The sequence below is a fragment of the Hermetia illucens genome, chromosome 4 (genome assembly GCF_905115235.1).
Source record: "Hermetia illucens chromosome 4, iHerIll2.2.curated.20191125, whole genome shotgun sequence".
NCBI classification, from domain to species: domain Eukaryota; kingdom Metazoa; phylum Arthropoda; class Insecta; order Diptera; family Stratiomyidae; genus Hermetia; species Hermetia illucens.
The window spans coordinates 156,923,539-156,939,545 of NC_051852.1; the positions used below are offsets into that span (position 1 = coordinate 156,923,539).

Sequence of the window (16,007 nt, forward strand, 5' to 3'; positions counted from 1 at the left end):
AGCAATGGCGTAAATCAGGACGCCAGGCAGGTTTTAGGGATATCGAATTGGTGGACCTCGGCGCAAAACCGGGATGTATGGAGTCGCTTATTAAGGCAAGCCTAGATCGGATACCGGTTGTTGCGCCATTGATGATGATGATTATTGCGCCAGGAAAATAAATTGGGGATGAAATAAATTTCAAGCGAAAGAAGACATTAAATAGAAGAAATGGATTGAGGGAAGTTTCCTTTTATTGAAGAAGGAGCAGTTAGTTCCCGAAATACAGTTTTTGCGATTTCCAACGAACCATTTTCGTGAATAAAGGAAGGCTCTTCTCAATTTATTTCTTTTATTCAACAGGTGGCTAGCAAATAATCTCCATATTTACCTTGACATCCAGTGAGGAAAGCTAGCCCAGCTTTTTTACTTAGTACCTCCCCCTGGTGCTTTGGTTTTCATTGAAATGAGCTCAAAAGTGGTTCGCTAAATTATATTTGCATTTCCCTTTACATAAGCCTTGCATACCAACTCCGTTTAATATTTTCCCAATGTTTTTTAATTCTTGAAAAATCACAACACAAATTAAAAGCGTCACTACATTGTCTCCTTCTAATTTTAATTGAAACAATGCAACACTGATTTTAACGTTTCTACTTTCGGCAGAAATTAGCATTTGTCCTCGTTTGTATCCATTGTAAGTAGGAACTAACTCGCGTACTAACTGATGGCAAGTTCATTGCACATCCGAATCCATAACTCGTTATACCTACAAGATACATTCGATTTTGCCTAAAGAAATCTCCTCCGCCTGAATCGTACTGACATGTATCCTTCCCGTACGTATAAGTGCAGAGTTGAGTGGGATACAGATTAGAAACTTTGCTGCTACACACCCCATTCTGTACAATATCCAAGGTTACCTTCTGCAACTTATGTGGTTGGGTGCCCCCAAAGGACAGGGTGCCCCAGCCTGCCACGTCGACCTTCGTCCCGGGGACTGTAGTTGGATCGTAATTGAAAGGCAAACAAGCCGGACCAACTCCATTGCTCCATTCCATGTCTGTAGTCGTCCTCAAAAGAGCTATATCGTTTTGCTTTGTCTCTGGGACGAATTGTTCATGGTTGAGGATACCTCCGATGTCATAAGTTCTTGTGTACGGAGAGTCATTAGCTGAAACGAAGGATGGAGTTATTTTAAGAAAGACTGAGTTTTCAAGAAAGCAACACTCACCAATTGTGAAGTCGTGGTCACCTACCATCGCCGCTAGATTTCCTTGATTCCCACGCTCGTAGAAACAATGAGCGGCCGACAGAAGATACCTGCTGTGAACTACAAAACATCCAAGTCAATCTCTTCCTGGCATTTAAAATACGTATAGTGAGAATCCGTTTTTTTCGGTACTCACTTATAGCCGCTCCACAGAAGATTCTCAGTTGAGATTTGTCGTAGATACCAGCCATAGATGGAAATTCATTGATCCCAGCCTCTTTACCTCCGACAATTTTCCGGGTTACACTCCATCCACAGTCACAGTCGCTACCACCATTCGAAGGAGGAAGGGTCTGGAGTGAGCACAAGAATCTTCCCCCCGAACTATAGCTTGAGGAGACATGGGAGATCGCAACTCGATTGTACAAACTTATTTTATGTAGTTCGCCTGTGCCGCAATAGTAGTCGGATCCAGGTATTGAAGTGTTTCCTTGTAGATTGAGGTAAAGTGTATCCGACTTGCATTGTTGGTCCTATATTTTTGGTGTATACAGAAAAGTCTGGGTTTTAGTTCTTTCGCTTCTATTACCTAAGCTAATGTGAGGGTGTGCTAGGAAGCTTCAACGTAACATTGACCTAGAATTTTATGAATAGGATGGGAAGAAATGGAGCAATGACCGATTACGTTTTTTTTGTTGTCTGAGTGTTAAAAATAACTCTGTTGATAGGATGTCCTTGTTGCGTTTTCTATATTTGTTTGAACTGAAATTCGTTCATAGTATCAAGTTAAAACAGTTCAATCAATTGGATGATGTTAAAATCTGATCCTTGAATTTGACATTAATACGACATATAGTCTTGACAATCATAAGCGGCCAAGTGGTGGATGGTAATTTAGTCTAGTTTAGTCCTACCTTCGGCTTCCTCGATTTTCTTGTGCACTTCTGTAAACTAGTCCTTAGCGTCCTCGAAGGAGGAAGATTTCAGGTTAATGCTCAGCAGCCGTGGTCGTGACAATATATTAACTTTATTGGAAGGCTTCATCCTTTCTTTGCAACCCTCTTTTCACTATTTGCAAGAGGCATCACGCAGCTCCCAACCATAGCCTTACTAAGATCCTTCAATATCCCAATGGCCTCATTATCTGCACTTGTACAAGGATATCGAGGCTCGTCTGAACTTTTATTTGGGTGAACTTCACCAGCACTTTACCAGTAGGAAATTTGTCCTTAGTTACTAAATGTTTTGTTTGGGAATGTAAGCCAATCCTGAGTCCGCCATCCACGTGATCTGATCCTTTTTCTGCTTGTGACCCACGGACCCCTATTCTGTGCTAGAACCCAATTTTTTTACAAAAATAAACTACGGTTTCGTGCAGGGCAGAGGCAACTCATCAGGCGCTGCCTAACCTTTGTCCTGGGAGCAGCGTGACAGAGAGGTTAACCTAATGCTTAAATCTATGCTGAATTTAACGTAATACTACTTAACTAAAACTTATGACAATGGAGAGGAAAGTCAGGACTTGAAGAATTATGAGAGATTAGATAACAATTGTGGGTGGATGTGGAAACTTGAGGCCATTGTGCCAGGGCCAGGCTAGGCCAGGGCGATGTTTGCTCTATGGGCGGTTGAGTAGAACTAGCCTACCGTCGTGGTAAATATTTTTCTGGTTACGGAGGATGAGGGGGTCTGTCGAAATGGAATGGCGTTTGGAGACGTGGGTCTTTAGGGTCGGGTAGGAATGGATAAGGTCGGTGCTATGAGATTGGCATTTGGATAGAAACTTAATGAGGGAGTTGAAGAGGAATCTGTCGATACGGATGCAGTTTACAGTTGTCATAAAGGAACTGGTCGGAAGGGGGTAGGAATCAGGTGTGGCTAGACGAAAGAACCTTCTCTTGCATACGCGTATTTTCTTCATTTGGTGAAACGAGAGGTGGCACCATGCAACAAAGTCGTATGCGATCCAAGGTCTTATCATAACAAAACAGTTTTATTTCTGGGCGGATTGACGAATTTTTATTAACGATGGGCCATAGAGTGATTACACCGGTGCGAGTGTTGGACATTATGGAGTTAACGGTGAATTGGTGATAAGCTGGAATTTAGGTGTACCCCAAGGTACTTGATGGAATGGAGAAACGGGATAGAAGATGCTAGGGTAAAGTGGATTCTACCTCGGAAGACGCTGCGTACTTGGTTGGATTTAGAAGAATTTCCCAAAAGTGAAGGAACTTATTGAGGGATTGGATAGTAAGGTTAACTCGGATTTAATCGGCTGGAATATTACGGGATGTGGTGTATAGGATCAGGTCGTCGGCATATTAAATGGTTTTAATGGTGTAAAGAGTGTTGGTAGGATGTCCAAGAGGGCTGTCAGCAGTATATAGGGAGAAAAAGGTGGATGACAAGACTGATCCTTGTGGGATGCCTATTGGAGGGGAGTGTAGGTCGGACAGTGAGCCAGAAATGCGGACGTGAGATTGACGGTTGGAGATATAACTTAGGATTAATCTGCAAAGATGGGAGTCGAATATGAAGCTGATGGACGGAGTCGAAGACCTTTTATATATCAAGTTGGCAGGCAGTAGTAGAGTGTTGTTGTTCATGTTGATGCACATGACTGTTTTAGGTATGAGGCAGGTGTGGGAGGTGCTATGGGCTCGTTTGTTTGCGAATTGAAAAGGTGGTATTATATTAATCGAAAAAATCGAATAATTTGACTAACGGTTTCGTCCAGGGCAGAGGCAACTCATCAGACGCTGCCTCACCTCTGCCCTGGGAGCAGCGTCACTGAAAGTGCCAACAGGTGGAAAGACGCTCCCTTTTATCATCGCAAAAACACGACAAGGTTGCACGTTATATTGGACTTAAAACGCCAGTCGTTGTAGTCTAAGCTAGACTAAAGCTAGGTGGTTGTTTAGGATCTGCGGGATCCTAAGTCCCCATCCACTTGATGGTGGGCCGGACTAAATGAGGAGCAACTTACTCCCTTGTTTTTTAGTCCATGGATCCCTAGTTTGGAGCGTAGCACCCCAAGCATTAAAAATCGAAAAAATCGAATAATAATGGTATTATATTGTTAACAGAGATGTGGGGATGGATTGGAATGATGTCGTGGAGGATATGTTCAACAATTTTGAACGTGGTGTAAAGGCAGACGAATGTTGTTTTTTAAGGATGGGAGTGATGTGGTCACTTTTGCAAGGAGAGAGGATGAGCTGTAAGGACGCATGAATTAAAACTACATATGGGATAGGAAGGGACTAAGAGTCTTGGCGCACTTATTTAGAACAATTATCGGAATTTGGTTGGGATCGGTGGATTTTTTGTTTTTATGGATTCCATTGTGTGGGGAATGACAGCTACAATGGGGAAACAATTTTGAGGTGTATGGTCTGGTGGAGGGATTGGGAGGTATAGAGAGGAAGGATGGGAGACTATAATGTTTCGGACGTCGTGACGTGATGCCGTAGGAGTGGGTAAGAAGGTTGTTGCTTACCAGAAAGGTTCGGACGGTGAAAGTACGGTCGAATTGTAAGAAGGAGAGTTAGTTATCGGGACAAGGAGTTTTAGGTGTACCAGTTGGCCAACCTATTGCCGTTCGGGTTTATGGTGGTATTGCACCATAAACTATGTTTGGCGGTTAGGTCGCCACCTAGTACAAGGGAGGGATGTTTGTTGTGTGTTATTGGGAGGGTCTTGAGGTGGTATGCTAGGTGCTTAATATTGGTTGGATCTAGAGATTGGTTAGTATAGTAGAAGCTAGCAAGGAATATGATTGATGAGTGGCTGGAGATGACAAGATAGAAATGACAGTTCAGTCAAGGACTACCAAGATGGCAGTACCCGCGCCTTCGCCAGCTATTCGATCGGAGCGGAATACGGAGAAGTTGGGGATGTGGAATTTATGTCTGTGGTTTAATTTAGTTTCGTTAAGGAGCAGAAAGTTAGGTTTGGGTATGGATAGAAAGTTCATTATCTAACTAACTGTCTTTTCTCTCTACTAACTACTGAATTAACATCCAGCATTATTATTTAAGCAGACACTGTTACGGGAAACCTGACTGAGGACAGACAAAAGAAGATAGGGTATTGTATATGTGGAAGGCGGAACTGGATTGGGCAGCTAGTTGGGAGGTGGATGTGTTGGAGGGAAAGAGGGCTTGTATTTCTAAGTTTAGGTCAAAAAAAGTTTGGGGATGCGTAGCTTTTCTTGGGATGGAAGCGTAGAATGGAGGGTGTGATTGATGGGTAGGACTAGAGTGAGTGGGATTGCGCTGTGGATTTGAATTGGTGAGAGGAATGGTGCGTGTTTTTGAATTGAAAGTGGATTGAGTTTGGGGGGCTCGGGCCTGCGTTGCGGTAACTCGCCGGATGTGTATTTGGGCCGCAGTTGATGCATGTGGGGTAATCCTATTGTTTCTTGGGGTATAGGCGTGGACCGTGTGGGGTGTTGTACTTAACACAGCGATAGGGCACGTTGCAGTTGGAAGTAGCAGTCCAATTCGCTGGCAATTTCGGCACTGTGTTATTTCCTGAAATTCCACTGTTTCGAATTTTACCGTACAGTGAAACATTGCTCTGGGCTTGAGAAGTGAGGATTGCCGGAACTTTGGACTAAAAGTGACGAGGAAAAAGTGGATGGGCTTGGCGTTTCGATGGGATGTACTCGTCTCGTACGGAGTGACATTGGTTGTTTCGGCAACTCTTAGAGAATGGACTTTGTCCAGTATCCCTTGAGGCGGGTAGGTGAAATCTAGTCAACGCATGACTAGATTGACTGACTTGCGATAGGTAGGTGTTTAGGTAAAAAAGTGATCGTTCCACTTTTTAAGCAGCGTCTTAGCCGAGTTATATTCCGACTGAGACGAAACGAGCACATGTATGGGGTAAACGGATGTTTTCTTTAATGTGAGGTTGTTAGGGGTATTTGAGAGGAGTTTGTTGGTGATACTCCTTGATGGGTAAGCGCATATAGTTAGGGGTGGGATTTTTTCCTGACTTACCATGATAATTTCAGTGTTTTTGAATAATTGATGAAGTAGACGAGATATTATTGACTGACGGATGTTTCATAGTTGGTTGCTTGAGTGAAAAGTAATTGTTAATTGAGTACGGAACCGGAACATTGGATTAGAAGTAGTTGTATCTGGTTTTCCTAACTCATTTTTTTATTGAAGAAATTTAAGAATTCTTCTTGATTCTCATGGGATCTGATACCCATTAGCAACCTGGGGTAGTTCGCAATCATTTGCCCACCAGAGAGTGATTCTTTCTGGTTCTCAACGACCAAATAGACGCCAGCCGTTTGTATTGAGGTCGTGGACTTGTCTTGTCTCTGGTGATTCACGGTGTATTTTAGACTCGCTGCTATGTGAAGCCGCACGGAGGCTGCTCAACTACCTACTTAAGAAGGAGATAAATAGTTGAAAGATTCGATTGACATAGGCATGATGCACATGGGACATCATGACCTCTTAATAGATTTTGTACATATTAAACCGGACCTTCCGAATAGCCTACAGTTCTTTCCATCTGTATTTTGCTCGCACCCTACTGGGGTAGTATTCTAACTCTCCCTAATTACTTTCAAAAAAGTTTGCACTCTTTGTTAACTGTTGTGCGCCAAATATTTCAACCCACTCGTCGGCAATCTCGCCCATATGCAGACGTAGTTCCTTCTTCTAGATTCTGACGCGTCAAAGTCCGCCTTTAATTCGATGTAGACATGAATTGACGAAAGTCTAGAATTTTCGAGTAATAGTGGTTTTCATGCACTGCCCCTACAGCAATACAGAGAAAAATTCGTGAGTACCAGCTTCAACTTGATGTTGGTGTTGAAATGACTGACAGACTGACTATTGATTCATTTGTGGATTATCCAAGGACGAGGTAAATAACAGCACTTAACACATGTGGATAATGTATTGGTGTGTCGATGGCAGTTAGATAGATTTTTTTTGTTTGTATTTCCCCATCCCATGTTGCAAGCCATAAACAGTTGTGCGATGCCATATGCCTGCAAGCAAGTGCCTGCACACCAATGCATACCCGGCACTAATACCAGGCTTTATGCGCGAATTTTTTCTCACGCATTTGCCGTAGACGGATGAACATGCGCAATGATTTTTTCCCAACATCAAATTCCAAAAAATACACTGGGAGTTGAATTTTCTGTGTTCAGTCTTCTTGATGCAACCCTGAGGAAATCCGTTTTGGATTTTGCATTTCTCCGACATTTCACCTCAATACAACACATCACTTTTTGCCTCCTCATAAGACGCTCTGAAAGGGCTGTTCGTTTTTTTTCGGAATGTGAAGATTCCGTACACTGCTCCACAAGTTTTCCAATGCGATGTAAACGTGATGCGCACAAGAGGATCCTGTACGGACAATGTAAATGAGTCTTTTTAACGGCTCGTTATTGCTTTTGAGAAAGATTTTAGTTATTACTATTACTATAAGCCTGTTACGGAGGCTTGCCATATCATTTACTGGAACTAAAACTTAACCAGATATTATAAGATCGATAACCACCATGAAGTAGGAGGCAGGAGGCGCTTACGGGGAGCCTATTTTTATGTTTCAGAAAACTATAATTAACGTCGCTCCCGGGGCAACTGAAAAGCCTACGAGCACCTACAAACGCTTTGGTTAAAAATCGTTATTATTTGTGGAAGCTTCTGTTTTATTGCCTAATATAATGCTGGAATTTGATTTGTCACGGCTTATGCTGCACGGCACTTCTCATACTCTTTCGTACCTTTCCAGGATAACGGAGTTTCAGTATGTCCCCGGTAGCCGTCAAAAGAGCTCTTAGCTGGTTATATTCATTGATCCGTCTCGACGTTTTCGTAATCAGTCAGATCTTGTCATATTCTTCTGGAAGTCGATAGCTTCATCTGTGAGATCTGAAAGGAGCATTTCATCGTGGATCTCGATTGTATAATATCCGAGTAAGTTAGGCGATATTGCAAGGCACCGCCGTAGCATACGATCTAGTGCACATCAATTTTGACGGGATCACTCTGCAAAGCTTCTCCCGACAAGGGGCGAATCAAGGAAATCGCCTGCATAAGATCTAAGGTTGGGACGATGCTCTGCTCTTTCATAAGTAGGTGCAGTTACAACATGTGAGATGGTGTAAGCGGCCATCAGATAATGATCTCTTTCGAAACCGGCGTCAGCATCACATTTATTATACACATTAAGAAGAGAAGACGATGTTGTCAATATGATAAGATATCCGGAAGCTTTTATTTGAAACCCAACTTATGGGAGGCTCTGCTCGAGCAGTTTGCCGTCGATCACGCAACCACGACAGTTGCAGGGATCTTCAAAGCTTTCAGAGTTGTTGTTATGGTTACAAGGATCATGCTGTCTCATCACATGTCCGAGCAATCAATCCGAGCTTACTTTGGTATTCCATCATAATATCAGTTTCCTGCTTAAGAATTCTTCTTTTCTATATAGAAAATCTCCATTTGCAGCACTGCACAATTGTGATGCTCTTTAATCTAGGCCGGTATCTTCATCATCATAAACAGCGCCACAACCGGTATCCGGTCTAGGCCTGCCTTAATAAGGAACTCCAGACATCTCGGTTTTGCGCCGAGGTCCACCAATTCGGCTGGTGTCTTGCAAACAAAAAACCTTGTGGTAGCTGTCACCGTATTCGCGTCTCCTACTGCTCCTAAGTTTTCCAGGGTTGGCCTCCACACCAAAAATTGACAGGTTTATATTTTACCGGAGTTCTAGCCTAAGTTGGGAAGAGCAAACATTCTGGGGCTTTCGATATCATTGCCAAGGAGTGTGTTGGGGGCGTGTTTTGGGGGTAATGCAGAAAACGAAAACGAGGCAGATTTTGCTTCAGATGGAGCGAAGGCGTAGGTCAGGATGGTGGCTGGTTACTAGTGATACCAAATTAGTAGAGCCGGAGCAAGATCCGGATATTTGAAGTTGGTTAGTAAGGTAGGCTTAGACTGGACTCCGGCTGCTGTGCCGTAGATGATGGGGATGATATCCAATTTGAAAATATACAATTCAGCAACAAGTATGGCAGGTCTAGAAGAAGTGAAGGGATTCCATAAAATAAATTTGCGCGGAGATATTTTCATTTGTGATTATTGCCTTAAAAGTATTGTTAATCGATTTAATATAATTTTTGTTTCGGGACCCGGTCTAGAATCCTAATTCCCATTCCTCTCAGATACATAGATGCTAACCTGATTCAGGTTAAGTGCTTCCTCCATATTTAAGTTTCGTAATGACTTAATGTATTTGACTATGATCAAGATACCATGCTATTAACATAGTATGCTGTTCCCAAGCCCAGGTAAAGGAGAAGGGTTTGAGGCAACGTTGTCTGTACTATCCTCAGTAAAACAAAAATAAAATGCTGAGATCAGGGAAAGAGATAAATAGGGTATAGTTGGAGTTACCTGATCTCTCTTGGTGACAGGTCCCGCGACAGGTCGACCAGAAAATGCATACAATGTCGTTAGAAACATGATGATGGGATTGAGTCAGAAGCCTCGGAGAAATGCTGGGGCGTCCACCTCAGTCGACGCGGCAGGACGGGCCCCGGTCCTGTCGAGAAATGAGCAAGGGTTCTTGACGCATGGACGGCGTCAGGACGTAAGCAAATTAGTCCGAACACAACGAACAAAACAAACACGTGTCTGCACGCTACATGTTGATACTCTAACTGGAAAGACCGAGGAACTCGCAAGAGCCATTCGGAAAAGGAGCATTGATATCTGCGCTCTGCAAGAAACCCGATGATCTGGTGCCAAAAGCTGCGACATTGAACGCGAACACGGTAAAAATGGCTACAAACTTCTCTATTTTGGTAACCCACACACTCAATATGGTGTTGGCATTGCCATCTCAGAGGGTTTCCGTGATGCCATTAAAGAAATTGAACGATTTGATGATCGGCTGATGAAGATCACCATTATATCAGCTGATTGCACTATTCACTTCTTCATCGCGTATGCACCACAGACAGGTCGACCTGATGCCGAGAAAGACGCCTTTTGGCAACTTCTCGATGAAAAGACTTGTCACGTGCCTACTGACGATTATATAATCATTGCCGGCGACCTTAATAGTCATGTGGGTGAAAAGGCAGACAGTAACAGGTGCCATGGGGGAAAGGGGTTCGGAGCGCGCAATGAGGGTGGCGAGCGTATAATCGATTTTGCGGACACACATGACCTTATACTTATGAATACATGGTTCATCAAACCATGATCTCATCTTCCTACATTTTATAGTGGGAACATTAAAAGGCAAATCGACTATATCCTGCTAAGACGCCAACATTTTACCACAGTCACTGATTGCAAAGTCGTTCCCTATGAGACCATCGCACCTCAACATGGACCGTTGATTGCCGTCCTGCGAATTAAGCCACCGATAAAACAGCGTGAGGAACGCACTGGCCCGCCACGCATTAAATGGTGGCGATTTGGTGAGAAGAAAGAATAAACGGTCTCACTCATACGATTGCCGACCATTGCGAATGTGGAAGAATCATGGAACCAAATGAAAGACACGATCCATAAAGCGGCCTCTGCAACGTTCGGGGTCACCAAGCCGGCTAAGCGGTACATCAACCGAGATACTTGGCTTTGGAATGATGATGTTGAAATTAAGGTCCGTGAAAAGAAACGCCTCTACCACAAATTTCTCGACGATAAAACGCCTGCTAATTGGCAAATTTATAAGAATGCCAACCGGGAAGCAAAGAAAGCGGTCGCTGTCACCCGAGCGAACCATTTCAAAAATCTTTACGATAAACTGGACACTGGGGATGGCGAGAGAGATCTGTATCGACTTGCTAAAAGCCGCAATGAACGCACACAGGATATCGAACACTTCTGTTGCGTTAATGACAAGAACGGTACTTTGCTTACCAACCGTCGAGCCGCAACGGATAGTTGGCGAGAATACTTCGAGCAGATTTCAACTGAAGAATTTGCTCATCCTCCATTTCCACAATCATTGTCGAGGAGGCAATAAAACAAATGAAATCGGGGAAAGCAACAGGACCTGACGACATCGCATCTGAGCTCTGGAAAGCGAAGAGGTGGGACCCAACACTGTGGCTCAGTGAATTCTTTAACGGGGTTATCCACTAAGGAAGGACACCATCTGACTGGCAATATGGAAAAAGAAAGGTAGTCCAACAGAATGTTCAAATTACCGTCCGATCCGGTTACATTCCCATACCATGATGATTTTTGAACGCATTAGTGACAACCGTATTCGCGAAATCGTTGAAATAACCGTGAATCAAGCCAGATTTGTCAAGAACTGCGGAACTACTGACGCAATACACGCTACGTGGTGACTCATGGAGAAACACCGTGAGAAGCATCGCCCTCTTTACATTGCATTTCTGGATCTAGAGAAAGCGTTTGACCGTGTACCCCACGAACTCATCTGGTATGCTTTACGACAATACTTCGTGCCAGAAGAACTCGTGCGTTGGGTTTAATTGCTCTACCACGATCCGAAAAGTAAATTTCGAAGTATGGCGGGTGTATCAAAACCGCTTCGTGTCTCCGTTGGAGTTCATCAAGGAAGTGCCCTCTCACCACTCCTCTTTGTCCTTGTTATGGACACCGTCAGACGGGATATCCAACGTCCAGCGCCCTACACACTGCTTTATGCAGATGATGTTTTCCTAGCATCTGATAGCAAAAATGATCTCGAACAACTTGTTCAAAAATGGAATGATCGCCTCATGCAACACGGTCTCAAATTGAATTTAAACAAAACTGAATTTTTGACGACCGATCCCCATGAAACAGGCACAATCACTGTCAGCGGCAGTGATCTGCCCAGAACTGAGCGATTTAAATACCTCGGGTCAACGCTATCAGCCAATGCAAAGCTGCGTTATGAAATTGCTTCACGCATTAATGCAACCTGGATGAAGTGGCGTTCCACAACTGGTGTCCTTTGTGATCGACGTATCAACGAACATCTCAAATCTAAAATTTACCGCAATGTCGTCCGTCCAGTCGCTCTCTATGGTTCTGAGTGTTGGCCGACCATAAAAGACAATGAACGGTGTCTCGCGGTAATGGAGACGAAGATGCTACGTTGGACTAGTGGCGTCCCACGTTTAGATCACATCCGAAATGAGGATATCCGCGATCGTTATGGGGTTGCACCGATCGTGGAAAAGTTGCGAGAGAGGCGTCTTCGATGGTATGGTCACGCAATTCGTGCAAACGAGAATTCACTTGCAAAGATTGGTCTGAACATCGAAGTCGATGGTAAACGACCAAAAGGCAGACCTAAGCAACGGTGGCTTGATACGCTGGATGGGGATTTGAAAGGCATTCGATAGAGCCAAATGGCGAAGCCGATCACGACGAACCGACCCCGCTTGTGAACGGGACAAAGGCTGAAGAAAAAGAAGAAGACTACTTTCGGCAATACACCGGTTATCCTGTCCCTCTTTTACTTTGCACAATATGGATATAGGTTGAGCCTACCCCGCTTGGGTACGGGACAGAGGCTGAAAAAAAAAGAATATGGATATGGGTTCCTGTCGCACTCCCTGGCAATATGGCCTTTCTCCCGACGCCCTTCTGAGTCAGACGGATCGATCAATACTGCTGGTGCATACCTTCACGAAGTGCCCAAACATGAGGCATTTAAAGCACCTCTTTAGTGAAGTTTGCTCCCTTAAACGGCAGACAACCCATCCAATCTAAAGTTTTCCGGCCACCAACAACTTCTGGGCTGCCTCCGCTGGTATCCGTATTGTGGCCGTTTGAGTATCGCCATAGGCTTTCTTAAACCCACAACCGACTCCTCAGTAAGCTCTGCCAACTTAAATTGCTTCTTCAGAGCAGTACAAATTTCTCCTTTCGATGTCCCCATACATGCAAAAGGGGGGTGTACAATTTTTTTTCACTGAATATAGTTATGCTAGGTATCAAATGAAAGGTCTCGATTAGTACTTTTCGGTACCAGTCTTGGTTTTGATATTCCTTGTAAACGCCGGAAGTGCTGGGGTCGAAAGTAATGATTTCTTTAACGGACCCATTCTCAGAAACTACCCAACCCAAAACTCTGAAAAAATCATGAAGCCGCCTCCATACGGTGTCCAGGCCTCAAAATACCCTCCGTATCGATATTGCTATATTTTTGGGAAAATTGACTAGAAACCCTCCTTATGTTTATTCTGAATTATAATCCCCTATCCCCCCCCACTACTTTCCTGATCCTGGGTAACAAAGAGGTGCGTCTCGAGGGAACACTATTTGCGGGTGAATCTTCACGGTCAATTTCGCCAATTTTCAGGATTTTGGGATAGCTTTCGCCTCTTGGTCAATTCCGATCACTGGTCTTTTGACCATCGCCCATCCACATAAAAGTCCTTCTTATCATCGGCACTTACACCTCTTTAACTGGACTATCACTGAATTATGCTTGTCACTCAATCTTTTTCAAATCATTTGTCAAATTTTTGATTGACACTTTTTGGGTATTTAATTGCACACGAAACAAAGAAATCTGGTTATAAAATAGGCAAAGTGGTGAGGTTTTCTGTCAAAGATTGTTGGGCAATAATGACGGATTATTCCATTTTCTTCTAATTTATTTGAACGTAACACAAATGTTTGCTATTTCGAAATAATTTAATATATGTGTATCTTTATCTCTGGTGATGCACGAAACGATTTAAGATATGTTTTTCAACTGTCAACTTTGAAGATATACGGCGAAAAAGCACATGTTTAACAAAATATTGCAACTAAATTTACACTCACGTAAACAATTAGATATCAGCATGGTTTGGGCAAATATCTTAGTACTTTGATTTATAGATATCCTCTTAAAGATAAATTCACGTCACTTGGAAAGGGTAAAAAGATTAAAAACGTCATAATGTGAGATTCCAATTATCTTACTATAGTTATCTGCGTACACTTACAAAACTCACTGTTTTAAAATAAAATTAGGAATTTGAATTCTTTAACGTATTTTCAGATATATCGAAATCGAAAACATACAGGTACCAATTTCTAATTGAAAACTTACCGCAGGAATTTCCAATCTACACTGAACATCAATCTGGCTGCCGATGGGACTAGTCACTAGATACCTACAGGAAGTGCCAGGAGGATACTTATTTGGATAATTTACGGAGTACACGTAAAAGATCTTCCCAGCTTCAATAGTCTGAGCGTAATTACAATTTTCAAACAAGCCATTAGTCACATGCCAATTTAAAGCAATTAAAATGAAACTAGCTGAAATAATATTGATAAAATATCTTCAATCGTCTAATTAGCTCGCCTAATCAAAGAATATTCCACTCACAAATTTTCATTTGGGCTCCTTATTTGTAAGATTCAAATTTGCTAGCAATTCTATCACTTCTAGACGGGTAGGATTCAAAACACTTAATAAACTCACGCTGAATCTATACTCGGCAATAAACAATATTTTATTATTTACATATTTTACAACTGTATAAATACATGAGGCAATTGTCGTTAATGATCAAGACATTCACGTTTCAGATACTCTCAGGAAAGTAGGTCCAAAGAAGATATTCAGAATTTATCGAAGTCTCGATCATATAAGGTTGTTAGCATTATTGGGAATTAGATTTATAGATTTGCAGATGAAAAGATGAGTTTACAGGAGAATCAATTAATTTCCATAATGGAAGTTCCGTTAAGAAGAGATTTAAGTGATTTAAGATATGGAAATGTTAGACAGAGTTCGATTTTATATGTGTCATGGTCTCATTTTGCTCATGGAAAATCCCGGAATTACTTTTGCACAAGCTTGAACTTGAAATTTAGATGCACATAATTAATCCAATGGTCTTATGATATTTTGACGAAAGCTCATATGTTTATTATCTGCTCAATATTAACACCATTTCCTGTAGAGTTTGACTTGCCGATCCAGTCCTCATAGACTTCATTTCCACTGAAAAACCCTATTCAGATAGCACATCCTCAACCCTCTAGTGCACTATAACGTACTAGATATTGAAAATCTCATGGATATGTTGTGGTAATTATCGCCAAGAGGAATGTGTGCAGTATTGTCTAATACTACAGAATGAGATTGTAGTAAGCAATTTCCTCATAAATTTAGCATTCCAACCGATGAAATATTCGAAGCCGAATATGGCCCAATCCCCTTCGCCTGTACGATTCTACTAGGAAAATCTACTTAATAGTCGAAATTAGTGTCATTAATTAGGGAAAGTGTTCATAAGCCTTTCTATTAGATATTGCAGCCATTGTTATAAATTCTGAATATGTGGCTACGAGCAGAGCTCTAGAGCTTCATGTGTGTTTCCTACAAATGGATGTCTACATAGAATTCCTAAGTAATAATTAGCAGGTTACAGTCAACATGGCTATAATATCTTGTATTATTAAACTGGATGCAGATTGTATTCATAATAAGATTAAACTTTTTGTTTGGGAATTGAGGGATCCTAAGTCCGCATCCATTTTATGTCGGACTGGACCAAATGGGGAGCAACTCATTCCCTCTTTTTTGGTCCCCGGACCCCGTTTGGATTTAGCAGCCCAAGCTTTCGAAAATAAAAAGCGAAAACGGCTTCACGGTTTCGTACCAGGGCAGAGACAACTCGTCGGATGCTGCCTCACCTGTTCCCAGCAAAGGTGAGGCAGCGTCTAACGAGTTGAACTTAAAGTTGTCTTCGCTTTTTATTTTTGAAGACTAAACTTCTTGCTGGTACTGAATTGCGGTTCCATTAATTTTTATTTAGCATTTGCCTTGAGCGGGTTAGCCA

The 16,007-nt window shown here is 42.5% G+C and overlaps 1 protein-coding gene across 1 annotated transcript; it reads right to left on the reverse strand.

Annotated features, from left to right (window-relative positions):
- Positions 1–540: 540 nt before the first annotated feature.
- On the reverse strand, positions 541–14,657 carry LOC119654582 (venom serine protease 34-like). Its single transcript, XM_038060041.1, has 5 exons — positions 14,546–14,657; positions 14,264–14,475; positions 1,389–1,725; positions 1,214–1,312; positions 541–1,153 (listed from the first exon to the last, which is right to left on the reverse strand). The coding sequence occupies exons 1-5, from the start codon at positions 14,553–14,555 to the stop codon at positions 633–635; spliced, it is 1,179 nt and encodes a 392-aa protein (XP_037915969.1). The 5' UTR covers positions 14,556–14,657; the 3' UTR covers positions 541–632.
- Positions 14,658–16,007: the final 1,350 nt, after the last annotated feature.